Source organism: Salvelinus namaycush, chromosome 4 (genome assembly GCF_016432855.1).
Source record: "Salvelinus namaycush isolate Seneca chromosome 4, SaNama_1.0, whole genome shotgun sequence".
Lineage (NCBI taxonomy): Eukaryota > Metazoa > Chordata > Actinopteri > Salmoniformes > Salmonidae > Salvelinus > Salvelinus namaycush.
The window spans coordinates 16,779,399-16,805,757 of record NC_052310.1 but is presented as its reverse complement, the minus strand read 5'-3'; the positions used below and the strand labels follow the sequence as shown (position 1 = coordinate 16,805,757).

At 42.7% G+C, this 26,359-nt stretch overlaps 1 protein-coding gene across 1 annotated transcript; it reads left to right on the top strand.

Annotated features, from left to right (window-relative positions):
* The first annotated feature begins 195 nt into the window (after nucleotides 1–195).
* On the top strand, nucleotides 196–25,953 carry top2a (DNA topoisomerase II alpha). The gene is made up of 35 exons (XM_038991296.1): nucleotides 196–393; nucleotides 1,938–2,084; nucleotides 2,318–2,408; nucleotides 2,548–2,611; nucleotides 3,836–3,981; nucleotides 4,133–4,230; nucleotides 4,367–4,579; nucleotides 4,790–4,963; nucleotides 5,241–5,342; nucleotides 5,862–5,999; nucleotides 6,128–6,266; nucleotides 6,475–6,632; nucleotides 6,889–7,014; nucleotides 7,299–7,409; nucleotides 7,776–7,881; nucleotides 8,039–8,148; nucleotides 9,372–9,464; nucleotides 9,628–9,742; nucleotides 11,346–11,467; nucleotides 11,703–11,851; nucleotides 12,135–12,366; nucleotides 12,688–12,822; nucleotides 13,118–13,318; nucleotides 13,562–13,757; nucleotides 14,091–14,188; nucleotides 14,355–14,492; nucleotides 15,505–15,588; nucleotides 16,281–16,469; nucleotides 18,205–18,331; nucleotides 20,955–21,113; nucleotides 22,539–22,704; nucleotides 22,877–22,932; nucleotides 23,048–23,161; nucleotides 25,363–25,598; nucleotides 25,822–25,953. The coding sequence occupies exons 1-35, from the start codon at nucleotides 376–378 to the stop codon at nucleotides 25,951–25,953; spliced, it is 4,683 nt and encodes a 1,560-aa protein (XP_038847224.1). The 5' UTR covers nucleotides 196–375.
* Nucleotides 25,954–26,359: the final 406 nt, after the last annotated feature.

The window sequence follows — 26,359 nt, the reverse complement described above, 5'->3', positions numbered from 1 at the left end:
GTGATATTCCAGTCTCACTGATTGGGCGAAAAATTCAGAGGGTGTAGTTTATTTTTTTCCCTCATTATTTGAACGTTCTTTGTTCTAGAAATGGGCGGTACAATGATGCTTCTGGTTAGAGATCATTGGCTTACGTTGGAGGGAAAAAATCTTAACCTGTCTGATAGGTCCATCTTGTTAGCGGGAGCGAGAACGTTCGAATTTTGAACATTTCAAACGTTATGAGGAAAGGAAAAACAAGCGCCGGTTAGAGGTTGCAAATATTAGGGACAGAAAGTGAATAACGTTTACGGATATAAAAACTAGCTAGATAAATTTTGCAGAGGCTCAGAAAATTCAAGTTATCAAGCTTTCGGAACAGAATACAGCAGAAGCATGTCTGAACCATTGAAGGTAAGATAGCTAACGTTAGCTAGCAAGTTCATATTGTCGATACGATAGGCTACAAACACGATGTAACGTTACAAACTTTCATGCAAAATACTTTTCTTTCCATTTTTAAATTTTCATGTCTTTTTTGATGACTTACTACATTTTAGCTAGTTGGTAAGTGGTAGTTAGCTAGGTAACTATGCTTGACCTTAAAGTAATGTAAGTTAGGTAGCTAACTAGTCGTCTCAGTAAGACACACGGATAGAGCAATGAGGCTGAGGTTTAGCGACAGGGACGTTAGCTAGTTATACTAAAAAATAGCCCAGTCAGTGATGACGCCAACCATAGTCCTCCATTCAGTCCAGAATGTTACCTTTCAGAAGTACAATTGTGTGATGACCACACAAACGTTTGTTAGTTTTATATATTGAATATTTAGACGTTTTGACCTGATGCAGAACAATATGGCCCATCCGAAGGTATAGTAACCAGCTAAACAATCAGCCTGGCCTCAGACTAGACGTAACACGGTAAACGTACATCTGTGACACTCAAATTAATATGATATGTTACGTTTGGTATGGTTACATAAGACCAGGGATGGTCATTTAAAATTAAAGTATTTCGAATAATGTTTTAATAAAAAAATGTGTACTTGTGAGACTTGCTCGAACGACCCCAGAGAGCTTGTGCCCTCTGCTTGTTTCATCAGAAGGATGGGGGAGGGGCGATAGAAGGGCTAGTGTGTTACTGTACGGTCTGGCATGGAGGGAGATAGTAGCCAAACCGACTCGCGCTAGTTAGACAAACTTCGTGCAGCCATAACTTAACTATCATGCCATCTAGTGCCTGTCTTGGCTGAATCAAATCGTTGTACAGAAGCTAGCTAACTAGCTTCAGTAGCCAGCTAAAGTAGATATTTTGCTGCGCTCCCTGTGCAATGTAACGTTATACAACTCCGTTCATATGGAACAGGCTACCTACCTGTTAGTTGAGCATTGTAGGCAACTTAATTCCATTTAGCATTTTTTTTATAAATCTCCCACTTCACTTGCTACACATGGATCCTCCGACTGTGGCTCTGCTTTTATTTATCAACAATGTAACCTTTGTTTACATTTTCTTTAACTAGGCAAGTCAATTATGAACAGTAACAAGTGAAATGTGTAGGCTATAGGTGGTGCTTTTTATGGGGCGCACGCATAAAAACAGTACACAGTATAAAACTGTTTTAGACCATTCGCCATGTTTATATCCTTGTAGGCTATGTAGCAATGTCACAGATCATTTTACAGGAAGCGCACCCACCCCCCCCCAAAAAAATACTCGCCCAAGTAATCGAATACTAACGTCCATTTGGATGAGTGGTCATCTCTACATAAGGTCGAAGGTTACTTAAATTAAGCCAACAACTAAAGGAGAGCAGATGGGTGGGCGGATAATCTTTTTAACATGTTTTATTTTGCAGTGGTGGCCTTGCATATAGGGGAAACACTCCCTGGCCTAGCTATGTTGTGCCTAACCCCCCCCCCCCCCCCCCCTTTTATTTGTTTTATTTCACACAGAGCTTGTTTGAGAACAAGGCTGTGGAGAAGACCAAGAAGAACCCTAACCGCCTGTCAGTGGAAAGGATCTACCAGAAAAAGACTCAGCTGGAGCACATTCTGCTACGTCCAGACACCTACATTGGCTCTGTGGAGCCTGTCACACAGGTAACTAGTGCCATGCTACCTTATCAAACAAGTACCACACTGCCTCAATATTCTCCCTGAAAACCGAGACCTGTTTGTTTAGAGTCATACACACATTTGATACTGTGGCAGGGGTGTCAAATTAGAGTAAAATATAAGCGGACAATGCTAATCTTTAGAACACAACCAATGGTTGCTGTTTCCTGTTTATTGTTAAAATTGTCACCAACGCATACTGTCACTTTCCTCTCCAGCAATTGTGGGTGTTTGATGAGGATGTTGGAATGAACTGTCGAGATGTGACCTTTGTACCAGGTCTCTACAAGATCTTTGACGAAATCCTTGGTGAGTAAACTCCTATTAAATGAGTAATGTTACTGTATTCATTTCACGGATGGTGTGTTGTACAGTTAAACCATCACCATATGAAAATCCCTTACAAAATTGTGAAGTGCCTATTCTCCGATTTCTCTTCTAACCACAGTGAATGCTGCCGATAACAAGCAAAGGGATAAAACCATGTCCTGCATTAAAATAAACATTGACGCGTGAGTATTCTCGTATATTAAACATAACACTGTTTAATATGAATCCGGAAGGGATGACGGCTGTCCTATGAAATGGAATCATTCATGTGTATTATACCATGCTGTATGCGTCACTTTTGGGCTATACAAAATTGATTACCAGTTTAAGGACATGCATCTGGTGTAGTAGAAACAATTATTGGTACCATGATTGTCTACTTAAAAATAAAATTATTTCCACAAATGTTTATTCTGTTCACTGTAATGGGGAATCCTGTCTTTTGCTAAAAATGCATGCATGAGAGGTAGTCATCAGGATTTTGTTCAATCGCAGTGAATCCAAATAATTTGTCACACAGTAGTTTTAGGAAAAAATATTAGCTGTAGTTTTCCTTTTGGATTATGTGGCTGCAAAACTTGTTCTGTAGATAGATACTTCAGGTTGATATGAGCATTACATTTATGGTACATTACAACTCAATAGATTCTTCTCAGCACACAAAGTAAACACTTCTAAGGTAAGTTAAATATAACTAAACTAGAAAAGGTACATTTCCTGAAGAGAATGTGCTTGCTTCAGTTCATATTTGTATGGTAGTGTGAGATGTGTTAAATGTAGAATTCAAGCTGAATGGAAGTAGTTAGTTATAGGAAGAATGTTTGATTACTTTAGTGCTTTTTATTTTTAACTAGGCAAGTCAGTTAAGAACAAATTCTTATTTTCAATGACTGCCTAGGAACAGTGCGTTAACTGCCTTGTTCAGGGGCAGAACGACAGATTTGTCAGTTCTGGGATTCGATCTTGTAACCTTTCGATTACTAGTCCAACGCTCTAACCACTAGGCTACCTGCTGCCCCAATTGTTAGTTTTTCCCCCCAATTGTTACAAAAATTATTAGAACTGCCAGCACTATGCCTCTGAAAAATGAACTGTGTCTAAAACTCTTCTACTCTTTCAATGGTGCTATCCAACTCCCGACACCATTGTAGTTAATATGGGGGGTTACCCTGACCAGGGCTCAAACTGAGGTCCCTGTGTTGGTCATTCCAAAACCATTATAACAAAAGGCTAAAATCTCTTGGTAAGGTGTTGTACTAGGGTTGCTTTAGTATTTTCTTTTACAAGGGGTCACATGTTTTATTGGCTTGCTCGTCTCAATTTTCAAAACATGAAATTCATTAAACAGTTGAACTTTGTATGGCCTTTATTGTAAGTGATGTGATCTTGTGCTTGGTGTTTTTCAGTGAGAACAACTCCATCAGTGTGTGGAACAATGGGAAGGGCATCCCTGTGGTGGAGCACAAGGTGGAGAAGGTCTATGTGCCAGCTCTCATCTTCGGACAGCTCCTCACCTCTAGTAACTATGACGACGACCAGAAGAAGGTCACCGGTAAGACTTAATGCAATCAGACACTTATTGTCACTCGTTCTTTACTCTCCCAGAAAAAGCGTACTCTATTGGTTCTCATTCCAATAGAGGAGTCTTGCCTATTTTAAAAACCTGCCATCTATCTTCACGTGTTATGTTACTCTATCTTTAGGTGGACGCAACGGCTATGGTGCCAAGCTTTGCAACATCTTCAGCAACAAGTTCACCGTGGAGACGGCCTGCAAGGAGTCCAAGAAGACCTTCAAGCAGGTTGGTCAAACTCTACTAACGGCATCTTACAATACACATCAATTTCTTGCAAGTCTGCTCAGGCTTGTGACAATGTGTCCTATTACCGAAGTCTTAATTCTATTTGTTGTTACCTGTGCTCTTTGTGCCCCTGCAGACGTGGTATGACAACATGGGGCGGGCTGGGGAGCACAAGATCAGGTCGTTTGACGGCGACGAGTTCACGTGCATTACCTTCCAGCCGGACCTGTCCAAGTTCAAGATGCAGACCCTGGACAAGGACACGGTGGCCATCATGACCCGACGGGCTTACGATATCGCCGGTGCCACCAAGGGAGTCCGTGTGTTCCTCAATGGCAAGAGGCTACCCGTAAGTGCAGGCTAACCTAGTGGTAAACTAAGAGCGATTGCCACACTAATAAATTACTCTGCGCTATAGTGACTTTAACAATAGGATAACATCTATTAAAGGACAATCTGTCCATACTGAGGTCTCCAAATGTATTCCTTTGACGGTTGAAATGCTGTTGGACTGCAATGTTTGTCGGTTTTGATTACCAACATCTCTCTGTCCCTATAGGTGACGAGTTTCCGTAACTACGTGGACCTGTACCTGAAGGACAAGGTGGATGAGCTGGGCATACCCCTCGTTGTGGTCCATGAGGTGGTGAGCGAGCGGTGGGAGGTGTGCCTCACAATGAGCGAGAAGGGCTTCCAGCAAGTCAGCTTTGTCAACAGCATCGCCACCACCAAGGTAAAAAGGACAGTGGTCTAAGGGGCATGTGGTTTTGTTGTGACGTGTGTACAATGTTGTGTTTTGGATTGAGTTGCGGTATGGAAGTTAAAGGCAACTGTGAATGTACTCTAACTGGATAATATTGTTTTTGAATTTTAAGGTTACGGCTTACCAACCACTTGGTTTTATTACCAATATGTCACCATCTTGGTTCCTTTTCCACACATCATAATCTTAAAATAGTATGTGGGACTACTATACATGGTTTCTGACTGTTCCTGTTCTCTGGCCCCAGGGTGGGAGACATGCTGACTACGTGGCAGACCAGGTGACATCCAAGCTCATTGAAGTTGTCAAGAAGAAGAACAAGGCTGGCGTGGCCGTCAAGCCTTTCCAGGTATATTTGACTTTTAGCAGACGCTTTTTATCCAAAGTGACTTAGTCGTGCGTGAATACATTTTTAGGGCTCTCGAGTGGCGTAGCGGTCTAAGGCACTTCATCTCAGTGCTAGAGGAGTCACTACAGACCCTGGTTCGATTCCAGGCTCTATCACAGCCGGTCGTGATTGGGAGTCCCATAGGGCGGCGCACAATTGGCCCAGCGTCGTTAGGGTTTGACTGGGTAGGCTGTCATTGTAAAATAAGAATTTGTTCTTAACTGACTTGCCTACTTAAGTAAAGGTTAAATACATTTTTTTAATTATGTATGTGTGGTCCCGGGAATCGAACCCACTACCGCCAGGGTCTACCTACTAAGCAACAAAAAAAAGGGGGACCGGGTACCCCACCAAACTGACCCAGTCTCCCTGAGATGCCATATTTGCTGTTCAAAGATGACAAGATAAAACCGTATTGTCCATTACATTTTCATAACATGACTATTTTAATGAGATTGTACCTTGTCCACCTCTCCCCAGGTGAAGAACCACATGTGGATTTTTGTCAACTGCCTGATCGAGAACCCTACCTTCGACTCCCAGACCAAGGAGAACATGACCCTGCAGCAGAAGAGCTTCGGTTCCACCTGCCCCCTCAGTGACAAGTTTATCAAACAGGTAAACAAGGCCAAGCCTTAAGTTCATTGTTCCTTCTCTCCATAGAAAGTCCATTGACGCTCATACAAAACATCATACTCTTGTTTGGATTGAATCATTTTGTACGTGGCTTATTTTCTGTCAACCAGGCCAACTCCTGTGGGATAGTGGAGAGCATCATGAACTGGGTGAAGTTCAAGGCCCAGACGCAGCTCAACAAGAAGTGCTCTGCCGTCAAGCACAACAAGATCAAGGGAGTGCCAAAACTGGACGACGCCAACGACGCAGGTAAATCACATTTGTAACGATATGCATTTTAGTCTGTCACGATTTCTCTTAAGAGGTTAGCCCTTAGTTCACTTCTAGTTACTTATAATCTATAGCTGTTTTAAAACCGAAACAAATAATCAACTTGTTGATCTAGTAAAGTTTTACACCTTAGTAATGACGTCATACGAATCAAAATGGTGAAGTTGCTGTGTTTCTCTACAACCAGGTGGTAAGAACTCCAACGGCTGCACTCTGATCCTGACGGAGGGAGACTCGGCCAAGACGCTGGCCGTGTCTGGTCTGGGCGTGGTGGGCAGAGACCGCTACGGAGTCTTCCCTCTCAGGGGAAAAATGCTCAACGTGCGGGAAGCCTCGCACAAGCAGGTCAGAACAGGCATTAAAAAAAAAATTGAAGTTGGTGATTGCTATATAGAGATCTCTAAGGCTCTGCTGGGCATAATTGGGAATGCAATTGATAATGACTTTATCGCTACGGGGGAAATTTTTGTTCTGTGTTGAATCGATCCTCACCATATGTTTTACAAAGGGTCTCAACCTCTAGCATGTTAGGCATCTGCTGTGGTTGTCCACTATTGAACTAGTTGTTAATGGTTTGATCCCTGTCTGTCCCCTGTGTCAGATCATGGATAATGCTGAGATCAACAACGTCATCAAGATCCTGGGGCTGCAGTACAAGAAGAACTACAGCGACCCAGAATCCCTCAAGTCCCTGCGTTACGGCAAACTCATGATCATGACCGATCAGGTCTGCACTGTCTACTTGCAATTTCTCCATGGAATTTAGAGCTTTTTGTCTGAACTCATTTGTGTAGCTCATTGGAATGTTTTGTTTTTAAATGTAACCTTTATTTAGTCATGAAGTCCTATTGATTGAGATAATTTTCTAATGGTGACCTAGCCAGTAAAGCAGCTCTACTCTAGAACTGAAATAATAATTAGTCTTAATGGCCCTAGTCAGAGTAGACCAGTTGTCTCACTGACAGAATATTCATCAGATCATTGATGCTCTCCTGTGTGGTTGTTTGACAGGACCTGGACGGCTCCCACATCAAGGGGTTGCTTATCAACTTCATCCACCACAACTGGCCCTCACTGCTGCGCCACAACTTCCTGGAGGAGTTCATCACCCCCATCATCAAGGTACATGGTACAGTCCAGCTGAGACTGGCGGTTGCTATTTTGGGCACTGTGATACTTCAAGGCAACTCCCCATGGTGAACATCAGTTTTTAATCCAGCTATATTAAATACAGCCATGTCGACTGTCTACAGAACTAAGACAACGTAGAAGCTTGCTTGTACAGTATCCTGAACTAGTCTTTACGTGCAACACCAGTGCCATCTGTTGGTGACATTTCATAACTGTAACAAACACATACTGTATTTATATTATAGTTTTACAGTAGCAAGCATTTTGAGGTTTTTGCAAATGTAGAGATACCAGCTAAATCAGTTAATATTAACAAGTATAGCAAAGAGTCAAATGTCAATTTTTGGATTCTTCCAGGCCTCTAACAAGAAGCAGGAGCTGTCCTTCTACAGCATCCCAGAGTTCAACGAGTGGAAGGAAGTGCAGCCCAACATCAAATCTTGGAAAATAAAATACTACAAAGGTTTGTGCCCTGTGGTAGTGAAGCTGAACATGTAAGCAGCCACTTCGTATTTTTCCCATACCTGCCCCAAATCTTAAGGGGAATTTTCTTTTTTACCATAACCCCCTTCCCCATATATTTAGATGTGCTTCTAACATCACCACCTGTATCTATCCAGGTTTGGGTACCAGCACTTCAAAGGAAGCGAAGGAGTACTTCTCTGACATGCAGAGACATCGCATTCCCTTCAAGTACGCTGGACCTGTCGACGACGAGGCAATTACCCTGGTACGTTGGCCATTCACCCTCTTTTGAATCCCTGTATAAAGGTTGAATAAAAAGAAATCAACTCCGATGACCAAACCAAGTTCTTTCTCAATCAGCAGGTCTTTATATTTTGATTGGAGAATCTTTCGCCGTCTATGACCACGTTTTTATGCGAGAAGTCATGCCGTATAAAAAAGAATGTTTACCTCACCTGGTTGTGACGGAAACATGACTTGTCGGTACAATTTCATAAATGTCGGAAGACAATTTGTTCGGTCGACATGGTAGAGTATTTTTGTCTATGTAAAATGAATTATGTGACAATTCCAGCGGAAACTGTGCAAATGCATAAAATGAACCATATTAAGGTAAACGAGTCACGTGATCATATGCTAACTTGTACTACAACATGGAAAAGCATTAAGAGTTTATGGGCATATGAAATAAAATGATCTCCATGGTGGTTAAGTGATGAGCTTGATGCACATTTCCAGTAAATATTGAGGGTAATATTTGAATGCTGGTGACTTGATGATTGGCTGCCAATTATGGGGGGGGGATATTGCTTCATATAACCTGCCCTGTCCAATTGATCAGTGAACTGCTGTCTAGAACATGCAGAAATGACAAATAAAAAATCAAATGCGCCGAAACCAATAGGTAGGGCTGTAACCAATGGTTATGGATAATCTTTCTTTGTGGAACAAATGGCTGACTGAAGACGTGACGGCCGGTCATTCGTGTCGTTGAGTCCCTTTCTGTTGTAACATGGACTCTACCATGTGATAACTTTGTTGTGCCTTGCTGAAACAAGAAAGTTGTTGTAGCAAATGAGTATTCGGTTGTCTAGGCCAGGGTTTCCCAAACTTTTTTTTTTGCCCAAGTACTACACAGCTGACTCAAATAATCAAAGCTTGTTGAGGAGTTGGTTATTTGAATCCGATGTGTGTAGTGCTAGGGCAAAAACCAAAAGTGCACCCAGGGAGGGGGCCCCAGGACAGAGTTTGGGGAACACTGGTCCTGCAGCAGCACATGCAGTCAGGAGGAGAGAGAAATGTACACACCGTGACCAGTTTATGTATACCACATCATTCACAAAAATGGTTTACTGCTACAGGCATTAAGTCACTTGGCTTGCTGTATGAAGAAGGCAGATTAGATTGGATTGAAACCTAGCTTATGATTCTATTAGCAGTAGTTTCTCCATCTGTGATTGAGTCTTACCCTCTTTTTTTCTCCCCTAGGCCTTTAGCAAGAAAAAGATTGAGGAACGTAAAGAGTGGCTGACCAGCTATATGGTCAACAGACGCCAGCGCAGGGAGCACAACCTGCCTGAGGTACATCACTGGTGACCTTTGACCCTTTAGACAGCCCAACCATAGAAATGTAATTGGTCGAACAGATATTCCCAGTCAAGTCTGCTCCATGATGGGTGGCTCATTCTAGTAATTATATTTCTATGAGCCTAGTCATGCCACCTTCTGTCTCTTTGTGTCCCAGGAGTACCTGTATGGTCAAGCCACCAAGTCCCTGTCCTACAACGATTTTGTCAACAAGGAGCTTGTGATGTTCTCTAACTCAGACAACGAGAGGTCCCTCCCCTGCCTGGTCGATGGTCAGTGGTGGAAAGGGGGTTATTTCAAGTTGAGCTTAAACAGTATCTGTGAAAAAGGGTGATGCCTGCAGCCAAAATGTATTTTAAATATTTTGATGTTTTTTGTGCGAACCACCCTTTTTTCTGTCGCAGCTGTTTGTTGGTTTTACATTGCACCAGCCAAAGTTCATCACTATAAACCGTTACTTAGTTCATCCAGGAAATATATAAATCTATACCACTTGAAACGTTAACTATGTAGACTTGAACTATGTCTTGACTATCGTTACTGTTATTTATTGAATAATTACCTACTACATTTAATTATTACTCGATTTAAAGTAACGATTAACTCATTAGGAATTTTGGACACCACAGGAATAGTTCTTTAACGAGTTACTAGCTCCCAACTTACTCTAAAGATATTATTAATATCTCTTACATCAATAAGTCAGTTATTAATTAATACCTCATCAGTCTCATTCTCAACATTGACTGCGTAAATCTGTACGAACCCTAACCTAATTGATGAATCAGCGATACACAAATTGCCGTATTTACTAACTAATCACACATACATTCACACACGGTATAGGTTATTGATTACTAACATAATGAGATAAAGTCCCTAGTGGACTAACCCAACGGAAATGGGGTGGTGAAAGATAAAGAGCAGGAGAGAGGGCTTATCGTACATGCATTTAGAAACTACGCTCACCGGAAATATGAATATTTAGCACCCTTACAAATGCTCATTTGGATTAGAAATGCAACATGTAGTTACACTTAGATGTCGTTCTCTGAAACCACTCGGTCCGTCTACGAAGTAGTTCGATGCAAGTCTCTGGGTTTCCACCAGAGGTCAGTGTCCTTAGTTGTGGGCTTCTTTGTCTTGAATGTTCATTGGAAGGATACATCAGATGTACCATACGGTGTTGAGGGAAGTGTCTTAGTCAATTGTCCTAGACTCCTTCACATGCAGAGCTGCAGACGGTGCATGTTTTGGTCTAGTCTTCACCTTTCGTTGAGAGTTTCAGAGTCTTACCATTTTCTGGTCTTGTAGTTTAACCACTTCAACCTGTGGACTGTGTTCTCTGGTCTATTTAAATTCTCAGCAAGTCCTTTTAAGCCTTCTGGCCTTGGAGGGCAGTTCCATCAAGTAAGCACAAACTCTGACCTCATTGTGGGCATGGCCTAGTGTGCAACAGACCTGAATAACCATTATCTCATTAGACTGAACTCACATTTCTATCTTTTCAAACAGTTTCATAGTTTTTCATATTGTATGAATGTCCTATAGGGTGGAAACTTTACAGCTAAGTTACAGTATTTCTGATCATTTTAATGACGTCACAAAATAGACATATTTTCCATATTCCATCCCTCATCGGATGTTGAAATATATTGTCCTAGTCTGTTTTTTTTAATGTAGTTTTTGCAAGAGTTTCTCTCAACAAGGCGAGAGTTTATAACTGGCGTTAAGTCATAAAACCAGCCCAACTCCCCCCCCTTCCTCTCTGGTGGGAGGGAGGGGCTGGCTGGCTATCTGTCACCAAGGATAGTCATGACAGCTAGGAGAGGTAAATACAAACAATCAAAACGGATATACTGTTGTGTCTCCCAGGTCTGAAGCCGGGCCAGAGGAAGGTGCTGTTCTGCTGCTTCAAGAGGAATGACAAGCGGGAGGTGAAGGTGGCTCAGCTGGCTGGTTCCGTGGCAGAGATGTCAGCCTATCACCATGGAGAGGTGAGACCCAGGGAACTGTGGGGAAATGTAGTGACAACTTTCAATATCCCTCGACTCAATTTGTGCTATTCTATTTTGTTTATTGTTGGATCGGTATTGTAGTACTCATAAGGGTATTAATAAGTGACAATTTTTCTGACATACCATGGTAAAAGACTATTACAACATGTAGACTAGAGTTTGTCTTCAACCCATTTCAGAATGGACTGTCATCCTCTGTATCCCTCTCTGTCAGATCTCTCTCATGATGACCATAGTTGGCTTGGCCCAGAACTTTGTGGGCAGCAACAACTTGAACCTGCTGCAGCCTCAGGGTCAGTTTGGCACGCGGCTGCACGGTGGCAAGGACTCTGCCAGCCCCCGTTACATCTTCACCATGCTCAGGTCAGCGCCACAACATGCTTGTTAACAACACTCCCTGTTATGATGCAGCGTACTTTGTTCCGTGAAGTTTCTTGGCGACAACTACATAGACATGAAGCTTTTAGATCCGCCTCCATACGACGTGACTTGCCTAAGCTGCTGCTGCGGTCTTGGCAATGCAAGGATGGTGGGCTTAGTAGGTCACTTCAATTCCAGAGATTTACATTAGCACAGTTTCGACCACCGTCTTCGCCAGGCTGCCGTGTTTGTCAGTGACGTAAGACTACTCTCTCTCCCCCTAAAGCCCCCTGGCCCGTCTACTCTTCCCCGCGGTGGATGACAACCTGCTGAAGTACAACTATGACGACAACCAACGCGTGGAGCCCGAGTGGTACATCCCCATTATCCCCACCGTGCTAGTGAACGGCGCCGACGGCATCGGCACGGGCTGGGCCAGCCGCATCCCCAACTTCGACGTCCGCGAGGTCGTCAATAACATCCACCGCATGCTGAACGGGGAGGAGCCGCTGCCTTTGGTGAGGGGAGATTCGTTAAAGGCCTATATAGATGGGAGCTAGGAGTTGGGATGGGTTTTAAGATCGAATGCCCTATGTGCATTCAGAATGTGTACAGGGCAAGTCGATCAAGACCTAATCAAGAATCCCATACTCAGTATTTCTTCTTTCAGATGTGAAATCTAGAAAAAATATGATTTAGTGACAGTTCCTTTGCAGGTTTGGGATTGGCCCATAGTTTCAGATCCAGTTATAGTTTATTGACGTTTTGTTACAACCAAGTTCTCAATCAAACCGTTCCTTCTCAAGGATTCAAATGTAAACAAAATGACTTCTGTTCAGCTCCCTGGCTACAAGGGCTTCAAAGGCACCATTGACCAGCTGATGACCAATCAGTACATGAACAGTGGAGAGGTGGCCATCATCGACAGCACCACCATCGAGATCACTGAGCTGCCCGTCAAGACATGGACACAGGTTGGTACATAGTTATACCCTGGTCTTGGGTAGATCAGTTGGGTGGTTTATCTTTACTTGATAGAAGACAGTGACTTGACACGGACCTTCTATATGAATATACAGTAGCATAGTAGTGCCTTGGATCCATAAGAACAATGGTTAGAATCTAGTTATCTGTTTGCCTTTTGCGTACAACGGAAAACGTAAATCTTGTTCTTATTTGACAAGTTCAGGTAATACCTCTGTTTCAAAAACATGTCCACCTACTGAACACAACCCAGGTAAATTCTCCATGTCTTCCCCTCTCCCTCAGACCTACAAGGAGAACGTGCTGGAGCCCATGCTGAATGGCACAGAGAAGGTCCAGGCCCTCATCACCGACTACAAGGAGTACCACACGGACACCACGGTGCGCTTCGTGGTCAAAATGACCGAGGAGAGGCTGAGGGAGGCCGAGGCGGCTGGCCTGCACAAGGTCTTCAAGCTGCAGCAGCCCCTCACTTGCAACTCAATGGTAATGATCACCCTAACACAAACGTGCTACTACTCCTTTGAATAATGTTTAGTCCCACCATATAATGAATTATTGACTTCTGGCTCCATTTTGTAATGATTGTTTTCATTTGTCTTAAATTGATACTCTGAAGGGTACTACTCATTCCCTAGAAATATAATACTGCAACAAGACAGTAGACAAGCAGAACATTCAATTTAATGTTTTATATCTATCAGAATAACCTCTCTCCTTGCCCCTCAGGTGCTGTTTGACCATGTGGGCAGCCTGAAGAAGTATGAGTTGGTGCAAGATGTGCTGAAGGATTTCTTTGAGTTAAGGATGAAGTACTACGTTCTGAGAAAGGACTGGCTGGCCGGCATGCTGGGGGCAGAGAGTGCCAAGCTCACCAACCAGGCCCGGTTCATCTTGGAGAAGATTGAGGGAACCCTGATCATCGGTAGGTACCAGCGATGTCTCCTTCCCCTATAACAAAAATGTTTGCTTATCTGTAGGTTGGGAGCTATATTGGGACCCTGCTGTGACCACCCCCCCCCCCCCCCCCCCCCCAGATCTGCAAACATCCAACAGTTGATTCTGTGTTCAAGTCCACACACACAATGCTCCTGTGTTTTCATTCAGCCTCGGATTGGCATAGGCAATGTAATGTTAGCTGTTGTACTATTGCTGTGAATTTCATGAAAAGCCCATGCCACTGTGTCTTAGGTGACATTTTGTTTCTTGCTTTTTTTTTAAAGGTAGCCATTGTATGTCTGTCTCGCCCTTTCTCCAGAGAACAAGCCAAAGAAACAGCTGATCCTCATGCTGACGGAAATGGGCTACGACTCTGACCCCGTCAAGGCCTGGAAAGATGCTCAGGAGAAGGACAAGGTAGTTAATTTCCTTCCCCGATATCTGACCATACTCCTAATTTGTTGGTCTTGTTTTTTTTAAATCATATAATCCAACATCCAACCCACAGTTATAATATCATGAGCGTACATGGTAGCTTTAAGCCAGGAAAGTAAGTTTACTTTATTTGTCTCTCCTATTGAAGACTGTGGAGGAAACGGATGATGATGAGGACAAAGAGGAAGATGTCACTGGGCCAGACTACAACTACCTGTTAAACATGCCGATGTGGTACCTCACCAAGGAGAAGAAAGAGGAGCTGTGCAAACAGAGGGATACCAAGGTCATTTGTGAACAAATGTTTCATTTTGGTTTTATAATAAGGTTTGTAGCATTGTGGGTCTGTTGTAGCTCAAGTCGACTACAAAATCCACAATGAAATGCTCTTTATGGGCTGGCTAGGTAGCAAGCAAACCTGGCTACACACAGTAATACCAAAGACAATATTGGCATCTAAATAAAGTAGCTAGTTAGTGCAGTTTAGGCAATTTTACAGCTATCAATTTAAGAGTCTAGAATCTCACCATGTTCAACCTGCAGATCGATGTTCCTCAGAGTGGAGTTCGACAGTCGCAACGGCAGAATACTTTTGAGGAGATGGGGAAACGTTGCCCACGCTACGTCAATGGGCCATGCAGTGCATTCTGGGACAATGAGTTGTCTCCAGAGTGAAGGAGTCTATTGTGTGCTTGCTCAAAACAATATTGGCATGGATTTCATCAACAAGAATTGCATTGCAAATATTTTCAGAGATGTGAGATAATTAACTTTCTATCTGTAGTATCGTATAGCTTTGGAATCGTGACATTACGTACTCTAGGAAAATAGGCACGTTTCTCAACATATACATTGGCTTTGAGGGGGGTCGCATAGCGACAAGTTTAGCAGCCACGTGACGCAGCATGACGTTATACGTTCCTTCATTCATTGGATTCCTGTCTCCTTTCTATATCTCTGGCAACGGTACCATGCAATGCACCCTGGATTAAAGCCCTCCTTTAAATGGCACATTTCTCGAGTTGATAATTTTTTTGCGACATTCCTGATGGCTCATTGGAGATGAGACATCCTCCAGAGTTATGAAATCTGACATGTATTATAGATGTTTTCGCAGTCTAAAAGTCATGTTCCTGTTAAAGTCGCTCACTACACTGGCAGTTATCACAGTGCTACGACATAGCGACCGAATTTCTGCCTGCTTTAACGCCAATAACTGAACCATGACATTACCCAGGGAATCGATAGAACATCACTCAGATGCACTAAATCGCCGTAACTTCGATCCTCTCGTGCAGATTACCGAACTGAACACCGTGAAGAAGAAGAGCCCAGCTGATCTCTGGAAGGAGGACCTCGCTGCCTTCACTGAGGAGCTGGAGGTAATACGACATGACCAATCGCATATGTCATTCTGTAACAACACTTGTCGTTCTGTAGCATTGTCTTTCCTGTAACATTCTGTTATAACAGCACCTCATTCTATAACATTTTGTTATTCCCTAACGACACTATTCATTGGTTGCTCCTCCGTCAGTTGGTCTCATCGTGGCCATTGTTATGCATGTTCTATAGACCTCCGGAGCCATATTGGTGCAAATTACAGATGGCTTGGAAATATGATGACTGTGCTAAAGTTGGCAAATAATTAGTAGGAAACAAATTTTTCGTCATTATGTCGTCAAATTTACTTTATAGAGGTCAATGTTAGCTAGCGAAGACAGTGCTGTCCCCTGAATCTTAGCTAGCTAGCTAAAGTTATATTCCATCTAAAGTCAATCTGGTGAAATCACAATGATAGCAAAAGTTTTTCCTACTAATTGTCATCGTGTTTCCAAGCCACAGTAATACACTTCAGACTAATAATCAGCGCTCATTGAGTAGAATGCTCAGTCCTAAATCGGCACTAAAAGGAACATTCAAAACAATATAGTGACGAAACGTGCAACCCATGAATAGTCATTCATTCCATAAGAACAAGTGTAATTCTGTAACGTTCTGTTATTTCATAACACCTGGGTCAAGTAATCATCACTGTCACGTAATATATTTGACTCTGAGTTTTCTTCCACAGCGTGTGGAGGAGAAGGAACGGCAAAACGCCACCATGCCTGTGGTGAAGGGCAAGGCTGGCAAGGGCAAGGTGGGGAAGGTGAAGCAGGAGACCATGCCCACGCCCCAGGGGCGCCGCGTCATCCCACGCATTACCAGCACCATGAAGGCTGAGGCCACCAAGAAGGCCGTTGTCAAGAAAGGCAAAAAGGTCAGTGCCTCTTCTGGAACCTTTTTGTGTTAAACACTAACTAGACTACAATAATCATTTTTAGATTTTATGTAGTTCACTGGTAAAGGAACTTGTTGGAGATGGTAATTGACTATTACTTTTATATACACTGCTCAAAAAAATAAAGCGAACACTAAAATAACACATCCTAGATCTGAATGAATGAAATATTCTTATTAAATACTTTTTTCTTTACATAGTTGAATGTGCTGACAACAAAATCACACAAATTATCAATGGAAATCAAATTTATCAACCCATGGAGGTCTGGATTTGGAGTCACACTCAAAATTAAAGTGGAAAACCACAGTACAGGCTGATCCAACTTTGATGTAATGTCCTTAAAACAAGTCAAAATGAGGCTCAGTAGTGTGTGTGTGGCCTCCACGTGCCTGTATGACCTCCCTACAACGCCTGGGCATGCTCCTGATGAGGTGGCGGATGGTCTCCTGAGGGATCTCCTCCCAGACCTTGACTTAAGCATCCGCCAACTCCTGGACAGTCTGTGGTGCAACGTGGCGTTGTTGGATGGAGCGAGACATGATGTCCCAGATGTGCTCAATTGGATTCAGGTCTGGGGAACGGGCGGGCCAGTCCATAGCATCAATGCCTTCCTCTTGCAGGAACTGCTGACACACTCCAGCCACATGAGGTCTAGCATTGTCTTGCATTAGGAGGAACCCAGGGCCAACCGCACCAGCATATGGTCTCACAAGGGGTCTGAGGATCTCATCTCGGTACCTAATGGCAGTCAGGCTACCTCTGGCGAGCACATGGAGGGCTGTGCGGCCCCCCCAAAGAAATGCCACCCCACACCATGACTGACCCACCGCCAAACCGGTCATGCTGGAGGATGTTGCAGGCAGCAAAACGTTCTCCACGGCGTCTCCAGACTCTGTCACGTGCTCAGTGTGAACCTGCTTTCATCTGTGAAGAGCACAGGGCGCCAGTGGCGAATTTGCCAATCTTGGTGTTCTCTGGCAAATGCCAAACGTCCTGCACGGTGTTGGGCTGTAAGCACAACCCCCACCTGTGGACGTCGGGCCCTCATACCACCCTCATGGAGTCTGTTTCTGACCGTTTGAGCAGACACATGCACATTTGTGGCCTGCTGGAGGTCATTTTGCAGGGCTCTGGCAGTGCTCCTCCTTGCACAAAGGCGGAGGTAGCGGTCCTGCTGCTGGGTTGTTGCCCTCCTACGGCCTCCTCCACGTCTCCTGATGTACTGGCCTGTCTCCTGGTAGCGTCTCCATGCTCTGGACACTACGCTGACACACAGCAAACCTTCTTGCCACAGCTCGCATTGATGTGCCATCCTGGATGAGCTGCACTACCTGAGCCACTTGTGTGGGTTGTAGACTCCGTCTCATGCTACCACTAGAGTGAAAGCACCGCCAGCATTCAAAAGTGACCAAAACATCAGCCAGGAAGCATAGGAACTGAGAAGTGGTCTGTGGTCACCACCTGCAGAACCACTCCTTTATTGGGGGTGTCTTGCTAATTGTCTATAATTTCCACCTTTTGTCTATTCCATTTGCACAACAGCATGTGAAATTTATTGTCAATCAGTGTTGCTTCCTAAGTGGACAGTTTGATTTCACAGAAGTGTGATTGACTTGGAGTTACATTGTGTTTAAGTGTTCCCTTTATTTTTTTGAGCAGTGTATATATATATATATATAATTATTCAATTTTAATATTTGTCTGTTTTTAGGGTGAGGAATTGGTGATGAAGATGGAGTTTGAGGATGGAGAAGAGAACGGAGAGCCGGCTGCTGCTGAGGAGATTGGCCTGGCAGCGCGACTGACCAAGACACGCAAAGCACCAGCCAAGGACAAAGGTGAGGATAATGATTTGACCAGAATCATCCCCCATTGGCCGCTTCCAGTAGAGGTGTAGTGACATGTTTTGGGGATTTATTTTGTATGCTAGAACGTTAACACAATTATTTTAATTTATTATATAGATCAGGGGTGTTGAACATACATTTTCAATCCGGCCCACGGGTGGTTTGAGTAAAACGGTCTCAATGAACCTACATTTAGTCTCTTCACTCTGTCCAGCTTGCTAACAGTCATGGAAATGAAAGCTAGACAGGGTGCATCAAATTCAACAAGTGATGTATAGAGTAGACGTCGACCGATTTTAATTGGGGCCGATTTCATAACAATCGGGGATCTGTATTTTTGGACACCGCTTTGGCCGATTTTTATTATTTTATTTATTTATTGTATCTATTTTGTTTTTTCACCTTTTATTTAACTAGGCAAGTCAGTTAAGAACACATTCTTATTTTCAATGATGGCCTAGGAACGGTGGGTTAACTGCCTTGTTCAGGGGCAGAACGACAGATTTTTACCTTGTCAGCTCGGGGATTCAATACACAAGTATATCATTTTAAAACTGCATATTTAGTTAATATTGCCTGCTAACATGAATGTCTTTTAACTAGGGAAATTGTGTCACTTCTCTTGCAACAGAGTCAGGGTATATGCAGCCGTTTGGGCCGCCTAGCTCGTTTAGAAACGGTGTGAAGACTATTTATTCCTAACAAAGACGGCCAACTTCGCCAAACGGCATGATTTAACAAAAGCGCATTTGCGAAAAAAGCACAATCGTTGCACGACTGTACCTAACCATAAACATCAATGCCTTTCTTAAAATCAATACACAGAAGTATATATTTTTAAACCTGCATATTTAGCTAAAAGAAATCCAGGTTAGCAGGTGATATTAACCAGGTGAAATTGTGTCACTACTTTTGCGTTCATTGCACGTAGAGTCAGGGTATATGCAACAGTTTGGGCCGCCTGGCTCGTTGCGAACTTATTTACCAGAATTGTTCGTAATTATGACATAACATTGAAGGATAGTGCAATCTAACAGGAATATTTAGACTTAAGGATGCCACCCGTTAGATAAAATACGGAACGGTTGGCGGACGCATTCATTCAAACAGCACTTTCGTGTGTTTGCCAGCAGCTCTTCGCAATGCTTCAAGCGTTGAGCTGTTTATGACTTCAAGCCTATCAATTCCCGAGATTAAGCTGTTGTAACCAATGTGAAATGGCTAGCTTGTTAGCGGTGTGCGCGCTAATAGCGTTTCAATCGGTGACGTCACTCGCTCTGAGACTTGGAATAGTTGTTCCCCTTGCTCTGCAAGGGCCGCGGCTTTTGTGGAGCGATGGGTAACGATGCTTCGAGGGTGGCAGTTGTCGAATGTGTTCCTGGTTCGAGCGCAAGTAGGGGCGAGGAGAGGGACGGAAGCTATACTGTTACACTGGCAATACTAAAGTGCCTTTAAGAACATCCAATAGTCAAAGGTATATGAATTACAAATGGTATAGAGAAATAGTCCTATAATAACTACAACCTAAAACTTCTTACCTGGGAATATTAAAGACTCATGTTAAAAGGAACCACCAGCTTTCATATGTTCTGAGCAAGGAACTTAGCTTTTTTACATGGCACATATTGCACTTTTACTTTCTTCTCCAACACTTTGTTTTTGCATTATTTAAACCAAATTGAACATGTTTCATTATTTAATTGAGGCTAAATTGATTTTATTGATGTATTAAGTTAAAATAAGCGTTCATTCAGTATTGTTGTAATTGTCATTATTATAACAACAAAAAATTGGCTGATTTTAATCGGTATCGGCTTTCTTTGGTCCTCCAATAATCGGTATCGGTGTTAAAATCATAATCGGTCGACCTCTAGTATAGAGGACTACTTTTCCTAATATTGACGTAGAGGAAATATAATACATTTTAGGTTCGGTCCTCCAGACCTCTGTAAAGACAATGCGGCCACTAGGGGAAAATGAGTTTGACACACCTGCCATAATATCAATAAAAACAAAGGATATTAAAATACAAAACTTTTTTTGTAAAAATAGTATCCATAAGTTTTGTCATTGATGTTACTGCTTTGAAAATTGACCATTACAAATATACATACACACACACACACACACACGGATTTTGAGCATTCCTTCCATTGGCAAACTTATCAGGGGAGGGTCACCAAATAAAATACAATTATTTATCGTACCATTTTAGTATGTCAGAAATTTGAGGATTCCATTGATAATTTGGTGTCTAAATGGTGTCATTGTTAATTTAAATGAAGAGGAAACAACGTTGGGAGATTAGTCATAGCACTTTAGTGTATTCTTATTTTTAATGGTTTATGACCTTAAATTTGCGCTTCTGTCGCCTCTTAAGAAAATCCTCAATTTGTCATTGATGTTACCATTGTTGTTACTAATCCTACTGGTGGCACAATGTTATCATAATGGTAAATATATATATGCTGCCATATTAGATGGTTTTAGAATGGGAAGATGTACTCAAATACTTTTTTTTTTTAAACAAATGCCACCACAATTCAAGAATGACCGCTATGTATGTTACCAATCTGTGATTCACTGACTAACCAACGGACCTATTCCCCTGCAGTATCAAAGGCATTGGGTAAACAGACCACCCTGTCGTTCAAGCCCATGGCGGCCAAGAAGAACCCGTGGTCTGACGATTCTGGCTCAGACAGTGAGTTGGCGATTTCACTGGATGTTGGCCCAGTGGTACCCAAGGAGAAAGCTGAACGCAAAGCCAAAGGTGAGACACTACCCAGAGGGGAAGAGGCAAAAATTGCTACTTGGTGAATTTGTGAGGCATACAAGACATTGCGAGATGCAGATTAGCAAGACATATGCGCACGGTTCTGCCTGCCCCTCTCCCTCACACTGGCCTGCCTGCTCTTTCTCTTCATTAATGACACTAGTGTGTTTGGTCTATTGCATGTAGAGTAGACTAGTTTAGGCTATGGGACTGATGTCGCCGGCATACAGTAGGCTATCTTCGGGCCAGTCTTGCGAGCATGGGCTACTCTTCGTTGCTGAATGGGTGGGGGGTGGTTTTGTCTCATGAAATTACCGTAGTTTACCTGGTGTAGAATGTATAAATTACCCTTTTCACATATAATGGTATGTGGCCCCTTGAAAGCGCTACGGCATGTTTGTCTGTTAGGGTAGGCTACACTATATAGCGTTTTAAACGCCGACAACTTTCTCTGGAAAATTGCATTATACTTGTCTGTAAAGCAATGCCCCTTCTGAAGCGGAATTAACCACCATCGGTAGGTGACCAGAATTGTCAATACTAGCCTGCTTGCACACAACACTTTCCTTTAAAAAAAAAAAAAAAAAAGTACTTCAAAGTTTGTTAAATATCGTAACTTACCAAGACATTTTAGTACAACGAAAGCTAGACAGACCACCCTGAGCATAATTCTGTGGATTTCTTTTCTTATTCGTATGTCAGTTTTAAACATTACGATTTGTTTTCCATTTGTCGCATCCCTAGTCTAAACCACCCAAACTGAGTTGTAAATCGGCAATTGCGTTACCCAGCACTCACTTATATGCTCATTGGCATCCCATGCTCGCGTGTAATTCATCAAGCCCACCAGGCAATAATAAAGTATAGACAGTCCCGGTGCCTCCAAAGTGTTATGTCTGGCTGCTTGTTCTGTTTCATGATTTGGGGGTCTTTGAAGACTCCTGAACATGGCGCTATCGCATCACTTCCTCTGAGTAATTAGCTGTACTACTCACTTCTGATTAGGCTCGTCTCAGACCTTAGCTTGATTACTTACTGTATGTTGAGGACATTCCCATGTCTCGTACTTCCATAGAGGAAGCTGTTATTTTGTCACAACCTAACAGTAACATGTTGTCTAACAGTTGCTATTTTCTACAGGAGTAGAAAGGGATGCCTACCTTTAACAGTATGTGTTGCACTAACTTTAAGTTTTTTTTTTTTTTTCTCCCCAATTTCGTGGTAGTTAGTCTTGTCTCATCGCTGCTAAGTTGCTGGGTGGCCTGATTAGTACGAAAAGATAAGGTAGCCAGCTAGCCTCACTTTGTGGCTCTGATCAAAAACATGTATTAACCAACTTTTCAACAACAAGCTGCCTTTGTCATGGGTTTGTGATTAGTGTTCATGCAGTGATAATGCAACAAGTGTTGTCTTTTCCCAAAGCTGCTGTGAAGTACAATCTGTACAGCAGCAGTGAGGATGAGTTCGACTGTGGGCTGAGCTCCCCCAAGAAGGCAGCGTCCGTTGATGACGGCTGCTTTGTCCCCGAGGCCAACTCTGCGATCGATAGCGAGGCAGACTCTCCACCACCTAAGGCTCCTGAGCCCAAGTGAGTCTATGATGAACAGTTTAGTTTAACAGGAATTTTGTAGGCCTGGTGACACTGGTGATAATTGTTGGGGGTAATGCAGTGAGTTAAGCCTATGTAAGCAATAGTCTAAACTCTGCACATTTTATTTAATTGTGAATCCTGACACCAGTCAAACTATCTCTTCATATAGAAAGATGGTGAAAAGCAATTCAGCGACTGTAAGTGAAGCTAAAAGCAAATCCAGCTGTAAGTATATTCCAGACCTTCCCACCCCAATGGCACACTGTGGCAGACAACTGAGGTGATTATTGGACTAGCACAGTTGAAAAATGTAATACAAACTTGTTTCTGTGTTCTGCAGCTCAGTCTGATGGCGATGATGCGATGGCCTCTATGCCTCCAGCCAAACCCAAGGCAGCCCCCAAGAAAACAGCAGCTCCCAAGAAAATGGCAATCGCCAAGAAGAAGCCTGCAGGTACTATAGAACACCTCTATCCCTGTACTGATAATACTGCAGTAGTTGTGACATTAGCTTTCTGCTTCAATGAGTAATAAAACATGTACAGGTTACTGTCAAAATAAAGGAAACACCAACTGTCTTAATAGGGCGTTGGGCCACCAAGACCGCCAGAACAGCATCAATGCACCTTGGCTGGATGCGACACTATTCTTCCACGGCAAATTTCATAATGTGGTGGAAACTGCTCTCTCAGGCGGCTACTCCAGAAACTCCCATAATTGATCAATTGGGTTGAGATCTTGTCACAGACACACCCTTTAAACCAGAGATTCTCAAACTTTTAGGGCCGGTGACCCATTTTGTGATAGCAAATCTTATTAGGGACACCCCCCATAATCATAACACAACTTGAGTGGGATGAAACATTTTTGAAAAGCATACAAGGAGTTTTACTATGACTTTGGCAGCGCGTGGCTGGACGAACCAAGTCTCGGGCCCTGAGAAGGAACATTTTAAAAGCCTGCTTCTCAGCATCGGCAATAAAATTGTGCAGTATACAAGCTGTTAGTAATATGCATTTAAAGATATGTATTTTGAGATCTGGTCTGGGCCCTACTGTGAGAGTCATTGCTTTAAACCCCAATATGTTTCTTTGAAACCCCTCTTTCAAAGTCAGCGCTCTTCTAGCCATGGTAGACAAAATAGTGGGCATTTTTATACATGAACGTATGCAATGTTCCCTCTAAGCTGCGTGCGGCCGTGCACCACCTCCAGGACTGCCACGCAGAAATGCCAGGCTGTGCAGACGCAAGAAATTGAACTTCACTAAGTTCGCCCCGTTACTTTGCAGTATGGTTTTTTTGTGTGATTAAATCAACATTATAAACTGGGTGGATGGAACCCTGAATGCTGATTGGCTGAAAGCTGTGGTATATCAGACTGTATATGACAAAAAAAAAAATGCTGCTCTAATTACATTGGTAACCTGTTGATAATAGCAATAAGGCACCTCGGAGTTTGTGGTATATGGCCAATATACCACAGCTAAGGGCTGTATCCAGGCACTCCGTGTTGCGCGCAAGAACAGCCCTTAGCTGTATTATGTTGACCATATGCCACACCCCCTCGGGCCTTATTGCTTAATTATATCAGCCCCTTTTCAATACAACAAATGGAACTTTGCAGGATTGAGTCTGATTTTGTTGTATGCTGAGCCAGAGCTCGACAGAGTATAATTCTATTGGCAGGGGTAGCCCATGAGCGGTCATTCAATCAGCTTGTCAGTGAATGTGCTTTTTGGATCGGAGCTACACGTGTGCACATTTCTTAATGTTCTTTGATAGTTTGAATTATTAGCCCAGTTATAGATAAGTGTATATAGGTCAGCAATGGGGAGTTACTGCTTCCCACAAGAGCACAAAACGTGTAGGCAACATTTCAAGTTGTCTTTGAAAAGCCAGTCAGGTAAAAAGCTTATGTCTTAAAGGGGCAGTTTAGTATTTTGAGACAGGCTTGAATATGCAGATAAGCCAATAGACAGAGGGGTAGCCTACATTGTCTAATTCTCTGTATGGTAATAACAATGAATTGTATTTTGTATAGTGGTTTGTGTCATACGATGCAATTTAGTCACCTATTTGGCCTATGGTGCTACAGACCAAGTAAAAAGTCATTAATGTCAAGCCCTTCATAATGTAAACCAAGTAAAAAGTCATTAATGTCAAGCCCTTCATAATGTAAAAATGTTTTTAAGTCTCATGCAATGTAGGCCTGCATTGAACTCAACATATAGGCTATATCATAGTAATCTAAAGCCATTTCCATGTGAAATGTTATTGGATTTGAGCTACATTATGCTCAAATAGCCTATTGGCCACTGTTTTAAATTGTAAGGGTACAGCTTCAATGTTCACTGTAAATGTGCGCCAGAAGTTGCACAAAATTCTCACAACATTCAAGTTTCTGCTCGCAGGACCTAAAATTTGCTCAGTGCCCCAAAATAATTAAGAGGGAACATTGAATGATGGAATGTTAATTAACTCAGGAACCACACCTGTGTGGAAGCACCTGCTTTCAATATAGTTTGTATCCCTCATTTACTCACGTGTTTCCTTTTATTTTGGCAGTTACCTGTATATTTACATGTTGTATATCCTGGATGATGTTATATTGAGGGATTATTCTGAACAGACTCCTAACCCCATCATCCCCTCCAGATGCGAAGCAGCCGTCCATCATGGATGCTCTGTCCAAGCCCAAGTCAGTCTCCAAAACCGCCGCCAAGAAGATCCCGTCGTTTGACTCCAGCAGCTCGGAGGGCTCGTCCAATGCCCCTGCCCCATCTAAGGCCGCTCCGGCCAAGCGCAAGGCCCTGGACAGTGACGACTCGGACAGAAGCTCTGATGACCTCATGTCCCGCATCAAGGGCAAGAAGACTACCGTCGCCAGCAAGGTGAGTCCAAGCAGTGGCGGTTCTAGCATTGACGTGAGCCAAGTTGTTGATAATGCAATGATATCCTGAGCTTTTACAATTGACAAGGTGCTGGAAAATATCAACTTAAGCTTGTTAACCATGAGTTCAGGTTTGCACCCTCCCACCTTGTCAGATCCCTCACTCTGAAATAAAATTACCTTCAATTTGAATGATGTTTTCTTCTTCCTGCATCTCCTCGTAGAAAACAAAAGTATGGAATGATGAGAGCTTCCATATATCAGATGAGGAGGTTGTGGCTCCCAGGAGCAAAGCAGTCCGTGCCAAGAAACCTGTCGCTTACAACTTTGACTCGGACTCTGATGAGGACTTTTAGGTTGGAGCATCCTGTTCTCTTACATGGTCAATGTCTCCTGTTATCAAGGATATTACACCTGAAGTCCCTTTTTAATGAATCAATGCTTTTATATACTTCACTGCCGCTTGGCCATTTATGGCTTTGCTTTGTAACATTAGAAGTCTTGATTTGCTTTTGCACAGAAGACTGTTGGTTATATTAGAATTTTATCATACATGGAAGAAAAATAAGACTTGTTTAAAAGCTAATAACAAAAAACGATGTCCCGTGAAAGATATTCTCACGCATCTTGCAAATGGCAAACTATTTGACAAATGTTATGCTGAATAATTTCACTAGTTTTAATCTATTCGTTACATGTTCAGTCTTCGGTTTTCATATTTTTATTCATGTTCTGTCTTGTCATGTAAATATTTCATTGGAT